We start from the raw sequence: 18173 nt of genomic DNA, 5'->3' as shown, positions 1-18173 counted from the left end.
TTTATATCATTTTTTTATTTAATTTATTTAAATAATTATTCCTTCTAAAAGTTTTTTTGGCGGCCAAATCACTTGATATTAGAAAGTTTAAATTAAAATATAAAAATATGAAAGTTGAAATCTTTAAATTCATTATAAATTTTAATAACAAAAAAAATTAAAGCTATTAACTAAGATTAGGCTTAAAATCTAAAGAAGAAGCAAACCAAGTAGCATTTACACGTGGCCAAAAAGAACAAAAGGTGATCCAAAATTTTAGCATGAGTATGACAGATAGAGAAAGTTGGGGAGCTTTTTTAAACACATAATAAACCGATTTGATAATTAATATTCCACTTTTGACATAATGCCAAACACTGTGATCTTTGTTACGTACTTTGCACTTTGCAGGTTATTAAACTCTAAAATCACGTGCGGGACTTAATTTTGAAGAGGACAAAGTCAGTTTTAATACCGCCGAATATAAGTGGCCAAGAATTTTTATAATTATTAAAAATATAAAAAATTATAAAAAAAAATACTCAAACTATACATGTGTCCAAACAAATGTACCTTTAAAATTTTTTTCACGTTAAAATCTACCCAATTTTAGAAAATATGACTTTTCCATAATAGATATGATTTTCTTCTCATCGTATCGTATGAGTCTCTTAATATTCAATTTAATAAAAAAATTTATAAAATAAAAAAAATAATCAGAAGTCTATAAAAAATGTCTCGATAGAAATCCTCCAAAATTCAAGTTAGATTCATAAACTAAAATAGTATGAATAGGCAAGAGTTATAGAAAAAAATAAAGTAAAACAAATATGAAGTGGAGGAAGAAACATAAAATGTAAAAGGAAAGAGAAAACTATTTCCTCTTTACCTGCCCCTCTTGTTCCTGTTATTGTGCTACTTGTCTATGTCATTCATGCACGTACGGACGTGTCAGACCCTCTCTCCATACCAGCCGGTCATTTAATTTATTTGACGCGCGTGCGGACAGAGCTGCAAAATGACTGGACTAACTCCTCTTGTTCACATCACATTACCGAATTGGACTTCTTTCTGCTGGGTCTGGACTCGCGGGTAATCCATCCGGTCCTGCGTATCTAGATCGAGGTCTGAAATGTTGAGTTGGTCAGTCTAAGGAGGGCTTGATGGATTTTGAGCCATTATTCTCTTCTTGAATCCGATTTCATACAAAATAGAGAAAATTCGAGTGTTATCAGTTTATGATATAATTTATTTAAAGAGAAAATTATATACTATTTTAAAATTTTTTATTTTTATTTATTAATTAATTTTTATAATATAAAGTGACTTACTAATATTAAGAGATGATTATATATAGATTACTATTATTCAATCATTAATTTTTTTAAAATCAAAATAAAATTAGCAATATAAGTTTTTTTTTTTTTTTTTTAAAATAAGAGATGGACAGAATAGTTTAACTAACGAATACCACGTGGGCGTATGGTAGCCAGGCAGTATTGCTTCGCAGCGAACTAAGCCTAACTTATTTTAAAATTTCTTTCACGCTTTTGAATTATATTTGAAATATTCATAAAAAATTTAATATTAGTGAAAAATTATAATATTATATTAAATTTGAATCAGATTTAATTTATTTTAAAAATTAAATTTTTTAAAAAATATTTTTTTTTATTTTAAATCGATATAAAATTTAATAATCTCTAAAAACAATATGATAATATCTCGTTCTAACCAGTAGTATAGCTCCTAATCTAAGGCCACCAGCGGACTATCGTGCAAGATGAGTTAACCTATCAGCAGAAAAGCTTACTTTCCTGAAAATATGACTTATACTGATCTGCCACTTGGGATATTGGTAGTGGAGTAATGAAAAACTCCTTTAATTTTTGATTAATTAATATTAAAATAGTTAATAATTATTAAAACAATTAAATTATTAAAACAACTAATTTTTTTAAAAAGAACCAAAATAGTGGGCACGTGTTTTGTAATTTCAAATTTAAAAATTAAATTAATAAAATAAAATTATTTATAAGTTTAATATCTTAACTAAAAAAAATAATAGTTCACAAATTTAAATGCCACCTTTGGATCACAGACACATGAATTTAAATATCATAGCCATATCAACACTCAAGAATCAAGTCTAAATATCCAGTAGTATTTTTATCTAAACCTTGTTAAACAATAACTTTTAAAATAATATTTAATATTAAAAATTAATTCGTATAATTTTTACTAATTATTATCAAAATAATTAACTGCTATTAAAATAAATAGTATTATCGAATTAATTTTTTTTGTTTAAAACATTTTCCATGTGAATCTTTATTATGGGCGTATGATGTCCAAGCATCTTAGTACACGGTGGTTCGTGTACTTATAGCTTGTCATTGTCAAATGTGGTCCAGATTCAATACTTATCAAGTACAAATTCAATTGTCTATAAAACATATGATATGATATATGTGGTTGTTAAAAATAAAAGGGACCATTCAAGTAGCAATGCCCCTTAGAGTATGGCAGAGCTGCTGGATTCTACTCCTAAAATTAAATCATTAAGTGAAATTAGTTTATTTAGAAATTAGACTTTTGTTCGGGTTTAATTTCTAATTATGATTTAATCTATTTTTATATTAAAAATAATACATTATTTTCATTCAATTCGATTTTATCAATTTTTCATAAAATTAAATTAAATTAAAATAATTAAAATTTAAAAAAAAATTAAATAAAAAAATAAAAAATTAAATTAAAATTTTAAATTAATTCACTTCAATCGATTATTCTAATTTAAATGGAATGTGGCTCAACATACGTCAATGAAAAATTAAACTAAATATTTTTCCTTCATTAATTTTTTTTCTTTGAAGATAGAATAATTCAATAAAAAATAACCTCAACATAAGTCGGTTTCTGTTACAGAATTACATGAAAAGTTTATACCTTGGATAACTCTGGTAGTATCAATTCTCCTTAATTGGCCAAATTTACTTTTAAACAATACTATTAAAGCAAAAAATATCAAACCTCATCTTTTAGTTTAAAGTTATCTATCAATTATTGTTAAAATGTCAAATAAGTTTATTATTTGTTGAAATTTAATAGTACAATTTATATTTTATTCAATTTATTTAGTTTTCTTTAGACTTATTTAATTTTTTTACTAATAATTTAAAAATAAATTTAAAATTTAAAATTTAAAATTTTTAATTCCGCTATATAATTTAAGGAAAAATTTAATATTTTTACCAATTCTCTGTATCGGAGTAAACATAAAAACATATAATGATATCTTTATAACTTGTCATTGTGAGAAGTTAAAAAACATGAAGGTAAATATACTTAAATCCTTACATTTTTATTTAATAGTTTAATAAATTTAATTAAATTTTTTTAAACATTAATTAGCTAAATAAACCCTTAAATTTTATCTTAATACTAACCTAACAAAATATATGATACTTATTTTAATATAAATCGAATTACAAAGCCGTTTGAAATCACAAAAGAGAGTTATTGTCGATTTGAAGCTGCGTTTTTTTTAATTTAATGGAGAAGAAGAATTGGAGATCCACGAGTGAGGGAAACTTCTCTCTCTTTGATCTTCTTCCTCAGATCAAATTTCGAGTAAGGTCGGTCTTGTTGATTGAAAGAAGCTGAACGCCCGTAATCTCATCGTATTTGGCTACTGGACGGCGTTGGAATCACACTGGAAAGGTAGCTGCTCTTGTGGGCATTTTGGCCGCAAAAACTTGATTCTTTCACCGTTGCATTCGCCATTCCACCCCAGTGATAGCTGCTATTGGTGGCTGGGAGGAGGAGTTTGGGGGTTGCCAAACGCAGCTCCTGCTGTGTTTAGCATTTGTTTTTATTTTTTATTTTTATAATAATAAATTAATTCCCATTAATGCCACATCAATAATGTGTTTAATAATTTTTAACTTAATTGATGCCACGTCAATAAATGTTACCTAAAAAAATATTTTTATATTATAAATTAAATAGAATTTTATGCTATTTATATAAAATTTGGTCTAAAATAATTAGAGAAATATATTTATATTAAAGTTGTTGTGCAATCATGATTAATATATTAAGTTTTATCATTAAAAAAAATTATATACGGAAGGATATTATAATAAAATAAATCATTCTCTGCGGGACTAAAATTTTTAATTTTTTTTTATAATTGAATTTAATAATGTATGGATTTATATTTGATTATTATTTTGAGTTTAAATTTTATTGGAAATATTTTGTTGCAGAAAAGAAATTATTTTATAAAATTTTAATACCTAAAAAATCTGCGGCAAACAACTAGTTTAAAAATAATTTGTAGAGGTTTTAAATTACAAAATTAAGCTGAGTTGTCTTGTTGGTACTGGCCATAATTTAATTTATCGTGTCATTGTGAGAAATTAAGGCCAAATGTCTTCCTAGCTTGTCATTGTGAGAAATCCAAATTACATCTTTGCCTTAAAAGATTTGAAATGCAAGAGTACATCAATTATATTGCTAACTCAAATGTCTATCATCTGTACTATCTCCGGCATGTTCAGGAGAAAAACAAGAAAATCCTGAACTAATTGCATCATTATAAGCTCCGTGTGGCTCAAAATATAAAATATGCAAAACACAAACTTAAAAAAGGAAATGAAAAGAAAGAGGGGAAAGAGTAAAGATAGATAAGTACACATATATTTCTATTTCACCTAATTTATTGGCCAGTGTTTACTTAACAAAATTCTTAGTCCAATGGACCTAAGTTTCTAAAACATGGTTGACATTAAGTATAAGGGCGAGGCAACTGTATCAGACTGTCACTAGAAACTTGAAATGACTTCATCTGTAAAAGGAAAAGGGTACGGCAAACATACCAGCAATCCTAAGAGCAAAACTATGACTCCAAGGGCAACATACTTGTCCTCGGGATCAGTGATTTCCTCAGAGAGTGGAGCAATTGGCCCTCTTTGCAAGAAGAATATCAAAACTACCCAATAAAATGCCACATCATTAAACAGTGAGGATAGACCAAGCAGGACAATTGAGACAGCTGTGAAGCGAGCTGAAGCCTGTTGAATGGACAAGTAGATTAGCATAGTAAATTTCTAGAGGGATTTGAGGCAGCTAGGTAATAAAACATTTGAAAAGTGTAATTCTCACAGAAGTATGTTAAGATTTTAAAGCTTAAGGGGTCCTGTTAATCGTCTTAGAACTTTGATGAGCATACCTTTCTTCCCCATATGGCAAAAGAAATCCTCCCTCCATCAAGCTCTCCTGCTGGGATGCTATTGATGGCATTGATAAGCAGTCCAGCCCAAGCCCATATCACAAGAGGGTTAACAGATATAGGAGTACCTTCCTTGAGTGCATCACCCAGAAGAAGTTTAGCTGCAATAAAGAGAGAAACTCAATGTCAATATCCTCCGTGATGTGCACAAGCAAAGCTTCTTCCCAATGAACATGATGATGCCAAGACACTGAAATACAACACTCCCTTTGTCAATAAAGATAGGCTACTTTCTTTTCTTATCCGTCCCAAATTATTAACTTCCTTTCTAAAATAGTAGTTTATTTATTAACTTGTTAATTTTTTTTTGTCGAAGATTAACTTGTTAATATGTTCCTACTAATTTGCATTGAAAAGTAATTTCATTAATTTCAACGATAATTTATTATACGAGTTGTTTAATTTTAACAAAGTAATATGAGTGGAGAGCATATTAGGAAAAGACTAAATGAAATTTATTACTTTTAACTATATTAACTAAATTTCTGAATTCATGTGAAAATAGAAGTAAGCCCATCTTTGCGGGATGGAGGGAGTAGAATACATGATCAAAAGAAATGTCTCCATGCAAATATGCCCAGAATGAAGTGCTTACCAATACCACCAGCAAGAAATGACTCGTGAAAGACAGAAGCATCAACGATAAGACCAACACCATCACTAGGTGGTAAGATGAATCCTAGAAGAAAAAGAACAAAGCCCAAGGTGAACCCAGCCACAGGTCCTGCTGCTGCAATCTTTAGAAGGTCTTCACGTTTGGGCACAATACTTACTATCCTTGTAATAGCACCAAAAGAGCCTATCTGCCCACCAAGACATTTCATTAGACCTTCCATACACATTTATTGAGGGAAAGAGAGGAAAAAGATCGGCAATCATGTACTTGAAATAACGGTTCTAACCATTAATCTAGCAACAAGCTGCTTGAAAAAAAAAAATGTTCTTTCCAAATTAAAGATCAGGATAGGCAACCATATATTCACCTGCCAACTTGGAACAAAATATGGCACTCCGAGCTTAACATTACTTCTCTTTGCAACTAATATGTGGCTAAGTTCATGTACCCCCAAAATAAGTGCAGTCACAATAGCTCCAGGCAGGCCATTCTTTAGCAACTCGAGATTGTCAAAAGTTGATCTGGTGATTTTATATATTAATGATCTAGTAAGAAAATAAAACTCAAATTGTTCCATACTATGAAGAAAACAGAATGGATAAAACAACACATTGCAATTATAGACAGCAAAGTCATACGTTATAAGAGGCATCACTTAGAAGTTCTGACAAAAAATAAATTTTATTCACAAGAACAAGGGAAAGAAAAGTGAAAAAGAAAAAGGAAGAATGTTCCCTGAAAATTAGGCATCATAAAGGCAAAGAAAAATGTTTTCTGAACAACATGATTAGCAGAACCATGAAAAAACTTGGTAATAGCATCTTACAGATATATGCCTAAATAATTGAGTTGAACTTTAAAATAGGTCGAAAAGTTAGGGCGCAATAGTGAAGTTAACATCATCTGATTTCATCATCTCAAGGAAGAAAGGGGAAAGAAACAAAAGCTATTTTGTTACACATGAGAAAAGATAGCTATCTGTATTTGATTTGATGATAGAATATGGATAAAGAAAGGGCATACAATAAGTTGGATTGTAATGCAGGAACATTTCGGAGAAGTAACGTGAAAACTGTAACAACTCCAAAAGCCCCAGCTGCAAACCACTCTGGGACCGCTGCAAAAACAACATCATATCTGTTATAGTATATACCATCACAGTTTAAAAAGGACTAATTTTGATCCCATAACTACCTGTAGTTTCAGGCTGCAGGGTCTTTCTTGGAACAACAACTGCCACTGGTTTATCATCCTCTGGATTAACTAGAAGGAAAAGTTTATACTCATCCCCAAATTTATTCTGTGTATAGATTTTGGAGACATTGAATTGTAAAAAGGATAATTTCATGAACATTTTTAAAAAAGACAGGGACAGAAGCAAGTAAGCACCTGCATCCTGTTTGCTAGCTTCTCATAGCTTTTGGCAGCCTGTCCTCTCAGGTTACCTTTAAACAAGACCCCCCCCTACCAAATGGAAATCAATTAAACCGACAACTTAAAAACCATACTAGTTAATAAAAGAGGATTACGAGATAACTTTTTTGTTTTTCTATTTCAGAGGACTTCTTAACTCCCTCTGAAGAAGATAAATTCCATTTCTGTAAATAGGTAGTTAATAATTTCTAAATAATTTAAGAAAGAAAGGTCTAAATGCAAGAACTTCAATGATCAACCAGATTTTCTAATCTAAGTAACAACTCCATGTGTTTTTATCCCTTCTCAGAGGATGGAGAAAGGCAATAGTACCTATTTTATTAGCTCACCTCATATGGCTCCTGGCTTGTCACGAAAAAAGTATCAAAGCCAAATACTTGGTCCTTAAGAATATCAATTGTTCCTTTAGGAATCCTTACTGATACATCCAGTTGCTGAGGCTGTTCAGGAGGTCATTGAAAAATGTAAGATAGAAGGTACTAAACTAAGATTCTTCCTCTAATGCAGGAAGCATTCTAGAATCTATCATAATCACCTTCACACCTGGAAGAGGAGATCCACTAACAACTTCTACAGCATCAGTTTCCTGTTTCATATACACAGTAAGGGCCATATGATTAATAATTGTTTCCCTGTTAACCAAATCAAAACATTTAAACAAACTTTTGAAGGATATATGTAAAGGAACATGAACTCTATCCTGTAGACAAACTGGATAGATACAAGTAAAAGTTATCATACACAATGTGACAACCAGAAGCTAATATTAGATAATTAGTTTTAACTATTGTTTTCCAAAAGCACAATCTAACTAAATAGTGGGAAACAAATAAAAACCAAACTGTACATTTCTGGCCACTGGCATAGAGTATACATCATTATCAAAATAATCATGTGATAAAAGATGAATGTACTGAATGCAAAATCTTATTACCATATGAAATTAACAATACCTGGGTGGCACCTTCAGCACTAGTTTCCCCATCACTATTGGTGATTTGATTCACAACTGTAGGCTGAGAATCAGGCTGGGAATTCGATTGCTCTATGGAATCTGTGGTAGGCGGTGCTTCTCCTCCTCCATGTTCTTCTTTTTCCTATAGATATTCATCCAAATTCAAAATTAAACAACAACCAAGCATAATGATCCCAAAAAGGCAAAGCATAAGCATTAACATTTCCCCTCCAAACAAAATAAAAAAAAAAAGTTACAAAATCAAGTTCTATGTAATATACGAGTAGCTAAGTCATTCTCAATAGCCTCATCGTAAACATTGGTTTTGAATTTCCATTTCATTTGAATATAAGCAATGGTCTTGATTCTTGAAATTGACCTCCAAATATTGAGCACCTCAAACTTGAATTTCAGTTCAATTCCCATTTGCTTCTCATTTACCCTAACTTCACAGTTTCGAAAAAGCGAGATATCAAATTTCAAGACTTAGGATTCAAAACCAAAAATAGTCGCCCAACCTGGCATGCAAGCATATCCGCGAATAATAAGCTGAAAAGGGGAGAGGGTGTCAGGTATTGAACCCGTCACCGCCTTAACTATAACATACTATAGCAAACATGCAGAGTGAACTCTTAAGCTGCCAAACTACAAACACATAAACATCTAAATAGAGCAAAAGCACAAAAAGAAAAGTGTATAGAGGACTGATTCTACCTTATCATTATTGCTATCTGGTTCAGTTTGCGTCTCTGTAACTCTACAAATAATTCCTCTCTTTCCATGAAACCTAAATTGAAAATACACTAAGAGTAGGATTAGCTACAATTCATGTTAACCAAAGAAAAACCAATTCAACTCACCTCGAAACATGGTACAAATTTAAGTCCTTACAACACCGTTTCTTCCGCCGAGAAAAAACCAAAGAAGCTAAGAAAGGCGGGGAACGAAGCTCGAAATGAGAGCAAGAGCTGTACTGTGATGACAAAGACGACAGTGGACTAAAATTCCCTCGAAAAGGAGCTAAAATACTCATATTTTAGCGGCACAAAATATAAGAAAAAGGCTATCTTCAGTTGAAATCAAATCCTAACTCCATTGAAATTTCATAAAGAAGAGGTTTTGGCTTGAACTGAAATTGGCAGATTCAGGTGATGAGTCTTATCTGAGATATTTCTTGGGAACAACAAAAAACGGATAACTCTTTCGAGCGTTGGTTAAATACCCTCCAGTTGTGGAGTATCTAGCTCTTCCAATCAAGTTTTGACACGTCAGACTGTAGTTTGGATTAATGAGTTCGTTCATAATCACCTTTCTTTGCGGAAAAAGAAAAGAGGATTTTTACAAAATTAGGGTGGGTGAATATAATTTTTCGATTCGAGATCTGGTAAAATTTATTTATCAATTTGGAATTTATTTGTTGCGTGAGAGGTGAAAAGAGGATTTAGTATTTTTTTAACAGGCGCCAAGCCCGACTACTTTTTAAAGAGGCGCCTGCCTCGAAAAACTTGTTTTGTTTTTTTTTAAATTGTGGTGTGGCGTGTACTATAATTTAGTTTTTTATTTTTAATTATTAATATATTATAATTAAATATTTATATTATATTAATTTAATAATTAAATATATATAAAAGTATTAAATTAAATAATTAATAAAAAAATTAATTAATTAATTAATTAATATGAATATTTAAAATTATAAAAATTAAATTTATTTTTTATTGCACTTTTATTTAAAATTATAAAATAAAATTATATTGTAATTTAAATAATTAATAAAAAATAAATAAATAAATTAATTAATATGAATATTTAAAATTATAAAAATTAAATTTATAATTCTAAATGTTATATGTGATCACCTAATTATTTATAATTTATTAAAAATAATAAATTTAATTAAATATTTTAATAGCAAGGTAATATAATAATTTTAAATATTTTATGTAAATTGTTTATAATTTATTAAAAAAGATAAATAAATTAAGTAATTAATTCAATTAAATAATTTTGTATAAATTTAATAGCAGATTAATATTATAATTCTAAATATTTTTATGTGTATTTTTTTATTATTAATTTTATAATATTTTTATATATTAAAAATATTTTTATAAAATATAATAACTATTTATAACTGGTTTTAGTATTTTGCAGAGTTATAAAATAATATTAAAATTACCGGTACTATTTAATTACAGAAATTACTGTATTAATCTATTAAAATAATAAAAAAATTTATTATTGGATAAATGTATACTATAAAAAATTTAATAAAGTGATTTTATATACAATAATATTATATTGTAAATATTTTTTATGTGCAGTCTTTTATTATTAAACTCTTATATATTAAAAATATTTTTATAAAATATAATAACTATTTTTAATTTGTCTTAATACTTTGGAGTGTTATTAAATAATATTATCATGTGATTCAACGTATACAAGATTATTCATACTATTTAATTACAGTATTAATATATTAATTTATTAAAATAATAAAAAAATTTATCACTATATAAATATATATTATACGATAAATTATTTTTATACATTCAATCACAATCGAATTATTTTTATACATCTAATTACAATAAAATTAAACTTTAAAATTATATAATATCAGTAATTTTTTATTTAAAAATTAATAATAAAATCTATTAAATATTACAACATTAAAATTATATAAAAAAATTATTATTATAAAAATATAATATTTTTAAATTAATATAATATAAATATTTAATTATAATATATTAATAATTAAAAATAAAAAACTAAATTGTAAAGTGGCGCAAGACCACAATTTAAAAAAAAAAAAAAAAAGCTTCCCGAAGCTCCAGGCGCCTTTTGGAGAAGCGGTCGGGCCTGGCGCCTGTCAAAGAGGCGTCAGGTTCTCTTTTCGCCTGCGACGTGGCAGGCGAACCCCAAAATCGGCAAATAAGTTTTAACTGACTCCAAATCGATAAAATTATATTCACCCGACCCTAATTTTGCAAAAAGTCCAAGAAAAAATCACTGTCCTTGCAGAAAGTCTAAATAAACACTTAAATTTTTCACAAAAATCTAAATAAATTTAAATTTTTTAACCCGATATTAATGATTTTACAATAAAAAAATTTAAATAAATTATTTATAATTTTATTTTTATACATAATAAAAAAAATTTAAATAAAATTTTACAATAAAAAATTTAATTAAATTAAATTTTTATAAAATTCTTAATTTTAAATAAAATTTTAATTTTGATTTAATTTTTAAATTTAAATAAAAAAATTTAGTTTGCTCTATTTATCTCCTCCTCTTGCAAATTTGTATGATAAGATTGGTAATTATTTATCAATGAATTTTAATTATTGCTATTGAACCATAATTACTGAAAAAAATATATTTTCACTAAGCATCCTAGGTTTTATTTTTTATTTTTTATTAATATGTGTAAAAAAAGTAATATAAATAAAAATTATAGAAGAGTGGGTAATAAATAAATAAAGAAAACTGAAATCTTTAGAATTGCTTGTGAAAACTTCTTGAAGCTACTGAATTTTTAGTGGTTGTTGGAATCCTGAAGCTATTGAAAACTGATGATGTTTAATCTCTTCTTTGAAAATGTCCTGAAGAGTAATTAAATGCAGCTTTGAAAAATGAGTGGAACTGCAGTTGAAGGAATATCAAAAAGAATAAATAAAGACCATATATTGATATTGGAGCTTCTGGTGTGTACAAGTACACAGCATACGTCTTAGGTTGCCTTTTTTTAATAATCATTAGTGGCCGAAACCACAGCTCATGCAGAGAAAATTCAGTCTCTTGATTGCTAGACTTTTGTCAAGGCATTACGAAAGAAGATAGAAAGTTCTAAGGCCAGTTTGGCGTAGATTGACTGGCAACCACTTTCACTTAGCTTCTCTCAAAAAGCTTACTTTTAGCTAGCTGGTGAAGTTACAACCGGCATTTTCTCACTTACCAAACACTTATCGCAAGCTGATTTTACCTTCAAAAGTTGCTCTTTGAGCTGAAGAAGAGTGCAGGATTGTTTGTTATCTACAATGATTGCTAGAATGCATGCAACTTGTGGCTTTGTGTTCTATGCAATTTTCCTGACATATTCCAATTGTTTCTTGGGAAACGCCTCAAAGTTCAATAATGAAACAGATAGATCAGCATTGCAGGCCATCAAGGATGCAATATCTCTAGACCCAAATGGAGTCTTGAACTCTTGGAACAATTCTCTTCCTTACTGTCAATGGCAAGGCGTATCATGCAGCAGCAAGCATCGCCAGAGGGTGACTGTCCTTGATCTATCCTCACAAGGCTTGGTGGGTCGTGTCCCTGCTCACATAGGGAATCTCAGCTTCCTCAGGATTATCCTCCTGCACAACAATAGCTTCCATGGAGAAATCCCACCAGAGATTGGAAAGCTGCTTCGATTACGTATAATCTGGCTAGGCAACAATTCCTTCCAAGGAGAAGTTCCAAGAAATCTAACAAGCTGTGCAAACCTTAGACAGATCAATTTTATTGATAACAATCTCACAGGGAAAATCCCAGATGAGCTTAGCCTTATACCAAATCTTGCTGCATTAGGCCTTGGCCAGAACAATTTCAAAGGTAAGATCCCACCATCCCTAGGGAATATTTCATCTCTCTTCCTTCTCTCCTTGGAAGAAGTGAGTTTGGAAGGAAACATCCCAAAAGACCTCGGCCGACTAATGAGAATGGAATATCTAGCGCTGGGAAGTAACAATTTGACAGGTAATATTCCTTCTAGCTTCTACAATCTCTCAAGACTCACAACTTTGTCTTTGCCAAATAATCAATTGAAAGGAAACCTCCCAGCAGATATTGGCTTCAGTTTACCCAACCTCCAACATCTGGGTCTTGGAATGAATCAATTCACAGGTGTGATCCCTAGCTCATTATCAAATGCTTCTCAACTTCAACTAATCTCTTTCACAGATAATAGGTTTAGTGGATCAATACCTGAGGAACTTGGAAGATTAGCAAATTTATCATGGATAGGACTTAGTGGTAACGTGCTTGGAACTAGAAGTGGGAATGATTTGAGTTTTATAACTTACCTAACTAACTGCACCAAATTAGAGAGGCTCTTTGTGGGTGGAAATCTTCTCAAAGGTCCGTTGCCTGAAGCAATAGCTAATCTCTCTACCCAAATGAAATATCTTTCACTAGGGATAAACCAAATCACTGGAACTATTCCTCGTGGAATAGGAAACCTTGTCAACTTGAATCTTTTGGATATGCAGTATTTGCTTTTGTTTGGTAGTATTCCTACTGGGATTGGCAATGTTCAAAAGCTGTTACAACTATATATCCGAGGAAACCAACTGGAAGGACAAATTCCACCCAGCCTTGGCAATCTTACAGCTTTATATGATCTCCAGTTAAGTCAAAACAACTTATCAGGAGCGATACCTCCCAATCTCGGATACTGTCAAAAGTTACTGAGGTTGGATTTGTCTGTAAATGACATTGATGGCTTTATACCAGCAACAGTGTTTGGTCTTCCTTCCATTGTGTCCATCAATCTATCACACAACTACATAACTGGCACCCTATCACCAAATGTGGCAACTTGAAACAACTTGAAACTTTAGGTGTCTCTAAGAACAAAATGTCAGGTGCCGTTCCGAGCACGCTCGGATCTTGTTTAAGCTTGGAAACTATCTGCATGAACGACAACTCTTTTGAAGAAACAATCCCTGAGACTTTAAGTAATTTGAGGGGATTAAATGAGCTAGATCTCTCACATAATAACTTGTCTGGGATGATACCAGAGAGTCTTGGTAGGCTTCCATTTCTGCAGATTTTAAATGTCTCTTTCAATGATTTGAATGGTGAAGTTCCACAAACTGGCTTTTTCACAAATGCCAGTGTCATTTCTCTTACTGGAAACAGAAAGCTTTGTGGGGGAATTGCCCAACTGAAGTTGCCTGGCTGCACTGTGCCACACTCAAATGAAAGAGGGCGATCTCTGTCTCCCAAAGTGATGGCTCCATTAATTGTTCTTGCTGTTTGCTTAGTGCTGTTTGCTGGCTTCTTTATTCTGCGCTACAAAAGGCGCAAGTCAGCTGAAAATCCTGCTTCTTCTTCACTCAACAATCCATTCATCAAAATTTCTTACCATGAGCTTCTTCAAGCAACTGATGGTTTCTCTAATGATAAATTAATTGGTTCTGGAAGCTATGGTTCAGTATATAAAGGAATTCTTCATGAAAGTCAATCTCCCATAGCAGTGAAAGTCTTCAATCTTCACCACAGAGGGGCTTCAAAGAGCTTCATTTCTGAATGCAAAGCCCTAAGAAACATCCGCCACCGAAATCTCCTAAAGATAATCAGTGTTTGTGCAGGTGTAGATTATCAAGGTAATGACTTCAAAGCTGTAATCTATGAGTTTATGACCAGAGGGAGTTTGGAAAGTTGGTTACATCCACAACAAATTGCAGATGATGAACATGACTTGAATAGAAGTCTTAATCTTGTAGAGAGATTAAATATTGCAATTGATGTTGCTTCTGCCCTTGAATATCTTCACTGTCATTGTCAACTACCAATAGTTCATGGTGATATCAAACCCAGCAATGTTCTTCTTGATGATGACATGGTTGCTCATGTGGGTGATTTTGGACTTGCAAAAGTTCTTTCTAAAGTTTCCACAAGTGTTCAAAACGATCAATCTAGCTCAGACTTCATAAAGGGATTAGTTGGATATGTTGCTCCAGGTAAAAAATTAGCTTCTTTACATCTTAATTTTGTATCCATAAATGATTTTATAAGTTTGTTCTGAATATTTACGCAGAATATGGCATGGGTGAAGGAGCATCCATTCAAGGAGATGTATACAGCTTTGGGATACTTCTGCTAGAAATATTTACAGCAAGGAGACCAACTGATGACATGTTTCAAGGGGACATGAACCTTCACAACTTCATTAGAATGTCATTGCCGGGGCGACTGATGGATATAGTTGATCCAAAGTTGATTCATGAAAAAGATACAATAGGAAGGAGTGTGTCGGATTGCTTGGCCGCAGTGCTCAGAACAGGACTGTCATGTTCGATGGAGATGCCCAAAGATCGGATGGAAATAAAAAATGTTGTAAGGGAACTACACAAGGTAAAGGAAGCTTATGAAAGAAAAGGTAATGATGGAGCAGAACAGTTCAAGTAAAGGACCATTACAATTTCATAGCCTCGTAGTCGTAGTTACATAATTTTGCAGTGTCTGTAGTATAATATCAGCTGCTACCAATATAATCAATGCAGCTTAAAAGGGTTTGTTTTATAATTGCAGAGTTTCCCTCTTTATATAATGGATGACATTTGGGGAAAAAAGGTGCGAGTGAGGTGAAGCTTGGTTTTCTTTTTCACTTCCATTTGTTTTAGTTTTCTTTTCCTTCCATTTTTTTTTATTTTATTTTTCAGTTCCAAGATGCTTAGTGAATATAGAAATCGTATCCACAGTTAATTTCCAAGTGACCAAACTTGATTGAATCCTTCACTTGCAAAACCTCGTCAAAAAATTTTAGTTCTCCTCCATCAGTCAACAACAAATAATACAAGGAAGGTGAATACATTTTTGGTGACTTGGTAGCCCCTATTAGATCCCCTCAACACTGATGCAGGTGTGACTGACTGTTGTTCTAGTTCTGCAATAGTGTTTTCTGAATACTCCTGTGGTCTTACTGCAACATCACTAGGTGAAACTTCCTGCAACTCAATCTCAACTCCCACTTCTTCTACATTTTTGGATCGCACTCCAAACTTGCCTTTATATAGGACATTCTTATCTAATGTCAAATCACAATATCTCAAAATCTATACCCACCATAACCAATGAAGTAACACTTTAGAGCCTTTACATTAAACTTGTCTCTCTTTTCTGGATCAATGTGAACATATGCAGTACACCCAAAAGTCTGCAGATGAGTAAACTTGACTTCCTTATCCGATCAAATTTCTTCTGGAATCTTGAAATCGAAAGAAACTGAAAGTCCTCTATTTATCAAATATGCTGATGTGCTCACTGTATCTGCCCAAAATATTTCTTCTTGCTTGCTCATTCAACATTCTGTTCATCCTTTCAGCAATCCCATTATGTCTTGCCTTGCAAAGAACTGTCCTGGTGCACCTGATTCCCTCATTAGCATAGAACTTCTTGAATTCTGTAGAATCATACTCTCCTCCATTATAAAACCTTAGACATTTGATCTTCAACTCAATCTGATTTTAATTTCAATCTTCTACCTCTTAAAACTGGCAAACAAGTCTGATTTATGTTTCAGAAAGTAAACCCATATCTTCCCACTTAAATCATCAATAAAGGTAATATAATATATCGAACCACCAAGAGAGGAAACTAGGGATGGGCCCCACACGTCTGTATGAACTAGTTCTAACCATTCTGCTTTTGGTTCTTTAGTAACCTTTGTGAAACTAACCTGTTTCTACTTTTTCAAAATACAACTCTCACATAGACCTATATCAACAGATTTCAACCCTTGCAGATACCCCATTGAAACTAGCATCTTCATCCCCTTCTCACTCATGTGTCCAAGCCTATTGTACTGTCAATCGCAGCAACTATGTCCGAACACCCTGCAGTAGTGTATAAAGTTCTAGATTTTATGCCTCGTGCTATCACCATAGCTCCTTTCATAATTTTATAGGAACTCTCTCTGAATACTGTTTTATAATTCGTACTGTCCAGCTAACCAATAGAGATAAGATTATTCTTTAAGTCATGAATAAACTTGATATCATGTCCTGCAACTTCCACTTACTCTGACCTGAGGTCTAGTTACACACATCCCCCTTTCCAACAATTTTTAAGACTTTATTATGAGCAAGATACACTTTCCTATAACTTCCAAACTTAAAGTTATGGATAACTGTCTGCTCGGAGAAGAATTGAATGATGCATCCGAATCAAGTATCCATGAGTCAATCGGACTATTCATACTAAAAATTAAAGCATCACCAATATTATCTGCAGAATATACAGAATCATCATCTTCATGAGACTTATTCTTTTGGCTTTTCTTCTTCTTAGGTTTTAGACAATCCTTTTTAACGTGTCCCTTCTCACCATAGCCCCAATAAACAACCTCGTTTCTACCCTGAGATTTCCCCCGCCCCTTTGACTTCGATCGACCATATTTACTATTACCTCCCTTCGACTTACTTTTGCCCCTACCCTCAATACTGAGTGCGTTACCAGACGAATCCTCGATTTTCCTTTTGCGAATATTTTCACTCATGACAATATCTCAGACTTTATGAAACTTTAGCTTCTCAAACCCACGTGAACCGCTAATTGTGGAAACAACTGTATTCCACGACTCAGGTAGAGGACAACAAAATTAGGGCTCTAATTTCATCATCAAAATTAATCTTGACAAAGTTTAATTGACTGATGATCATATTAAATTCGTTAATATGATTTGTGAAAGATCCATTTTTAGATATCTCCAAATTAAACAAACGACGCATTATATATATCTTGTTAACGACTGACGGTTTCTCATACATGTTTGTCAAAACTATTATCAATCCTGCAGTCATTGTCTCCTTAATGATGTTGAAGGCAACGTTTCTCGCCAATGTCAAATGAATCAACCCTAGTGCTTTTCAATCCTTCAGATTCTAAACTCCTTATTTCATAGTTTCTGGTTTCTCCCCCTATAAAGGTTCATAGAGGTTATTTTGATACAGATAATCTTCAATCTGCATTTTCCAAAAACCAAAATAGATTCCATCAAACTTCTCAATTGGAACCTTCGGGCTTTCCATCGTCTTTTCAAATTGTTGTGATACGAACCAAAAAATTCTAATCACACAATCCAAAAAACAAGCACAAAAAGAAATCAACAC

General features: G+C 31.7%; 1 protein-coding gene and 1 pseudogene across 1 annotated transcript; one reads left to right on the top strand and one right to left on the bottom strand.

Annotated features, from left to right (window-relative positions):
• Positions 1-4667: 4667 nt before the first annotated feature.
• Positions 4668-9477, bottom strand: LOC110619743 (probable zinc metalloprotease EGY2, chloroplastic). Its single transcript, XM_021763291.2, has 12 exons — positions 9141-9477; positions 8995-9067; positions 8279-8422; positions 7861-7911; positions 7655-7765; positions 7281-7355; positions 7086-7191; positions 6915-7008; positions 6259-6412; positions 5871-6078; positions 5216-5376; positions 4668-5057 (listed from the first exon to the last, which is right to left on the bottom strand). The coding sequence occupies exons 1-12, from the start codon at positions 9311-9313 to the stop codon at positions 4809-4811; spliced, it is 1599 nt and encodes a 532-aa protein (XP_021618983.1). The 5' UTR covers positions 9314-9477; the 3' UTR covers positions 4668-4808.
• Positions 9478-12091: 2614 nt separating this feature from the next.
• Positions 12092-15670, top strand: LOC110619180 (annotated as a pseudogene).
• The last annotated feature ends 2503 nt before the right edge of the window (positions 15671-18173 follow it).

The sequence above is a fragment of the Manihot esculenta genome, chromosome 7 (genome assembly GCF_001659605.2).
Source record: "Manihot esculenta cultivar AM560-2 chromosome 7, M.esculenta_v8, whole genome shotgun sequence".
Classification (NCBI taxonomy): Eukaryota; Viridiplantae; Streptophyta; class Magnoliopsida; order Malpighiales; family Euphorbiaceae; genus Manihot; species Manihot esculenta.
The sequence above is the reverse complement of the archived record's forward strand: the minus strand, read 5'-3'. Positions and strand labels throughout refer to the sequence as shown.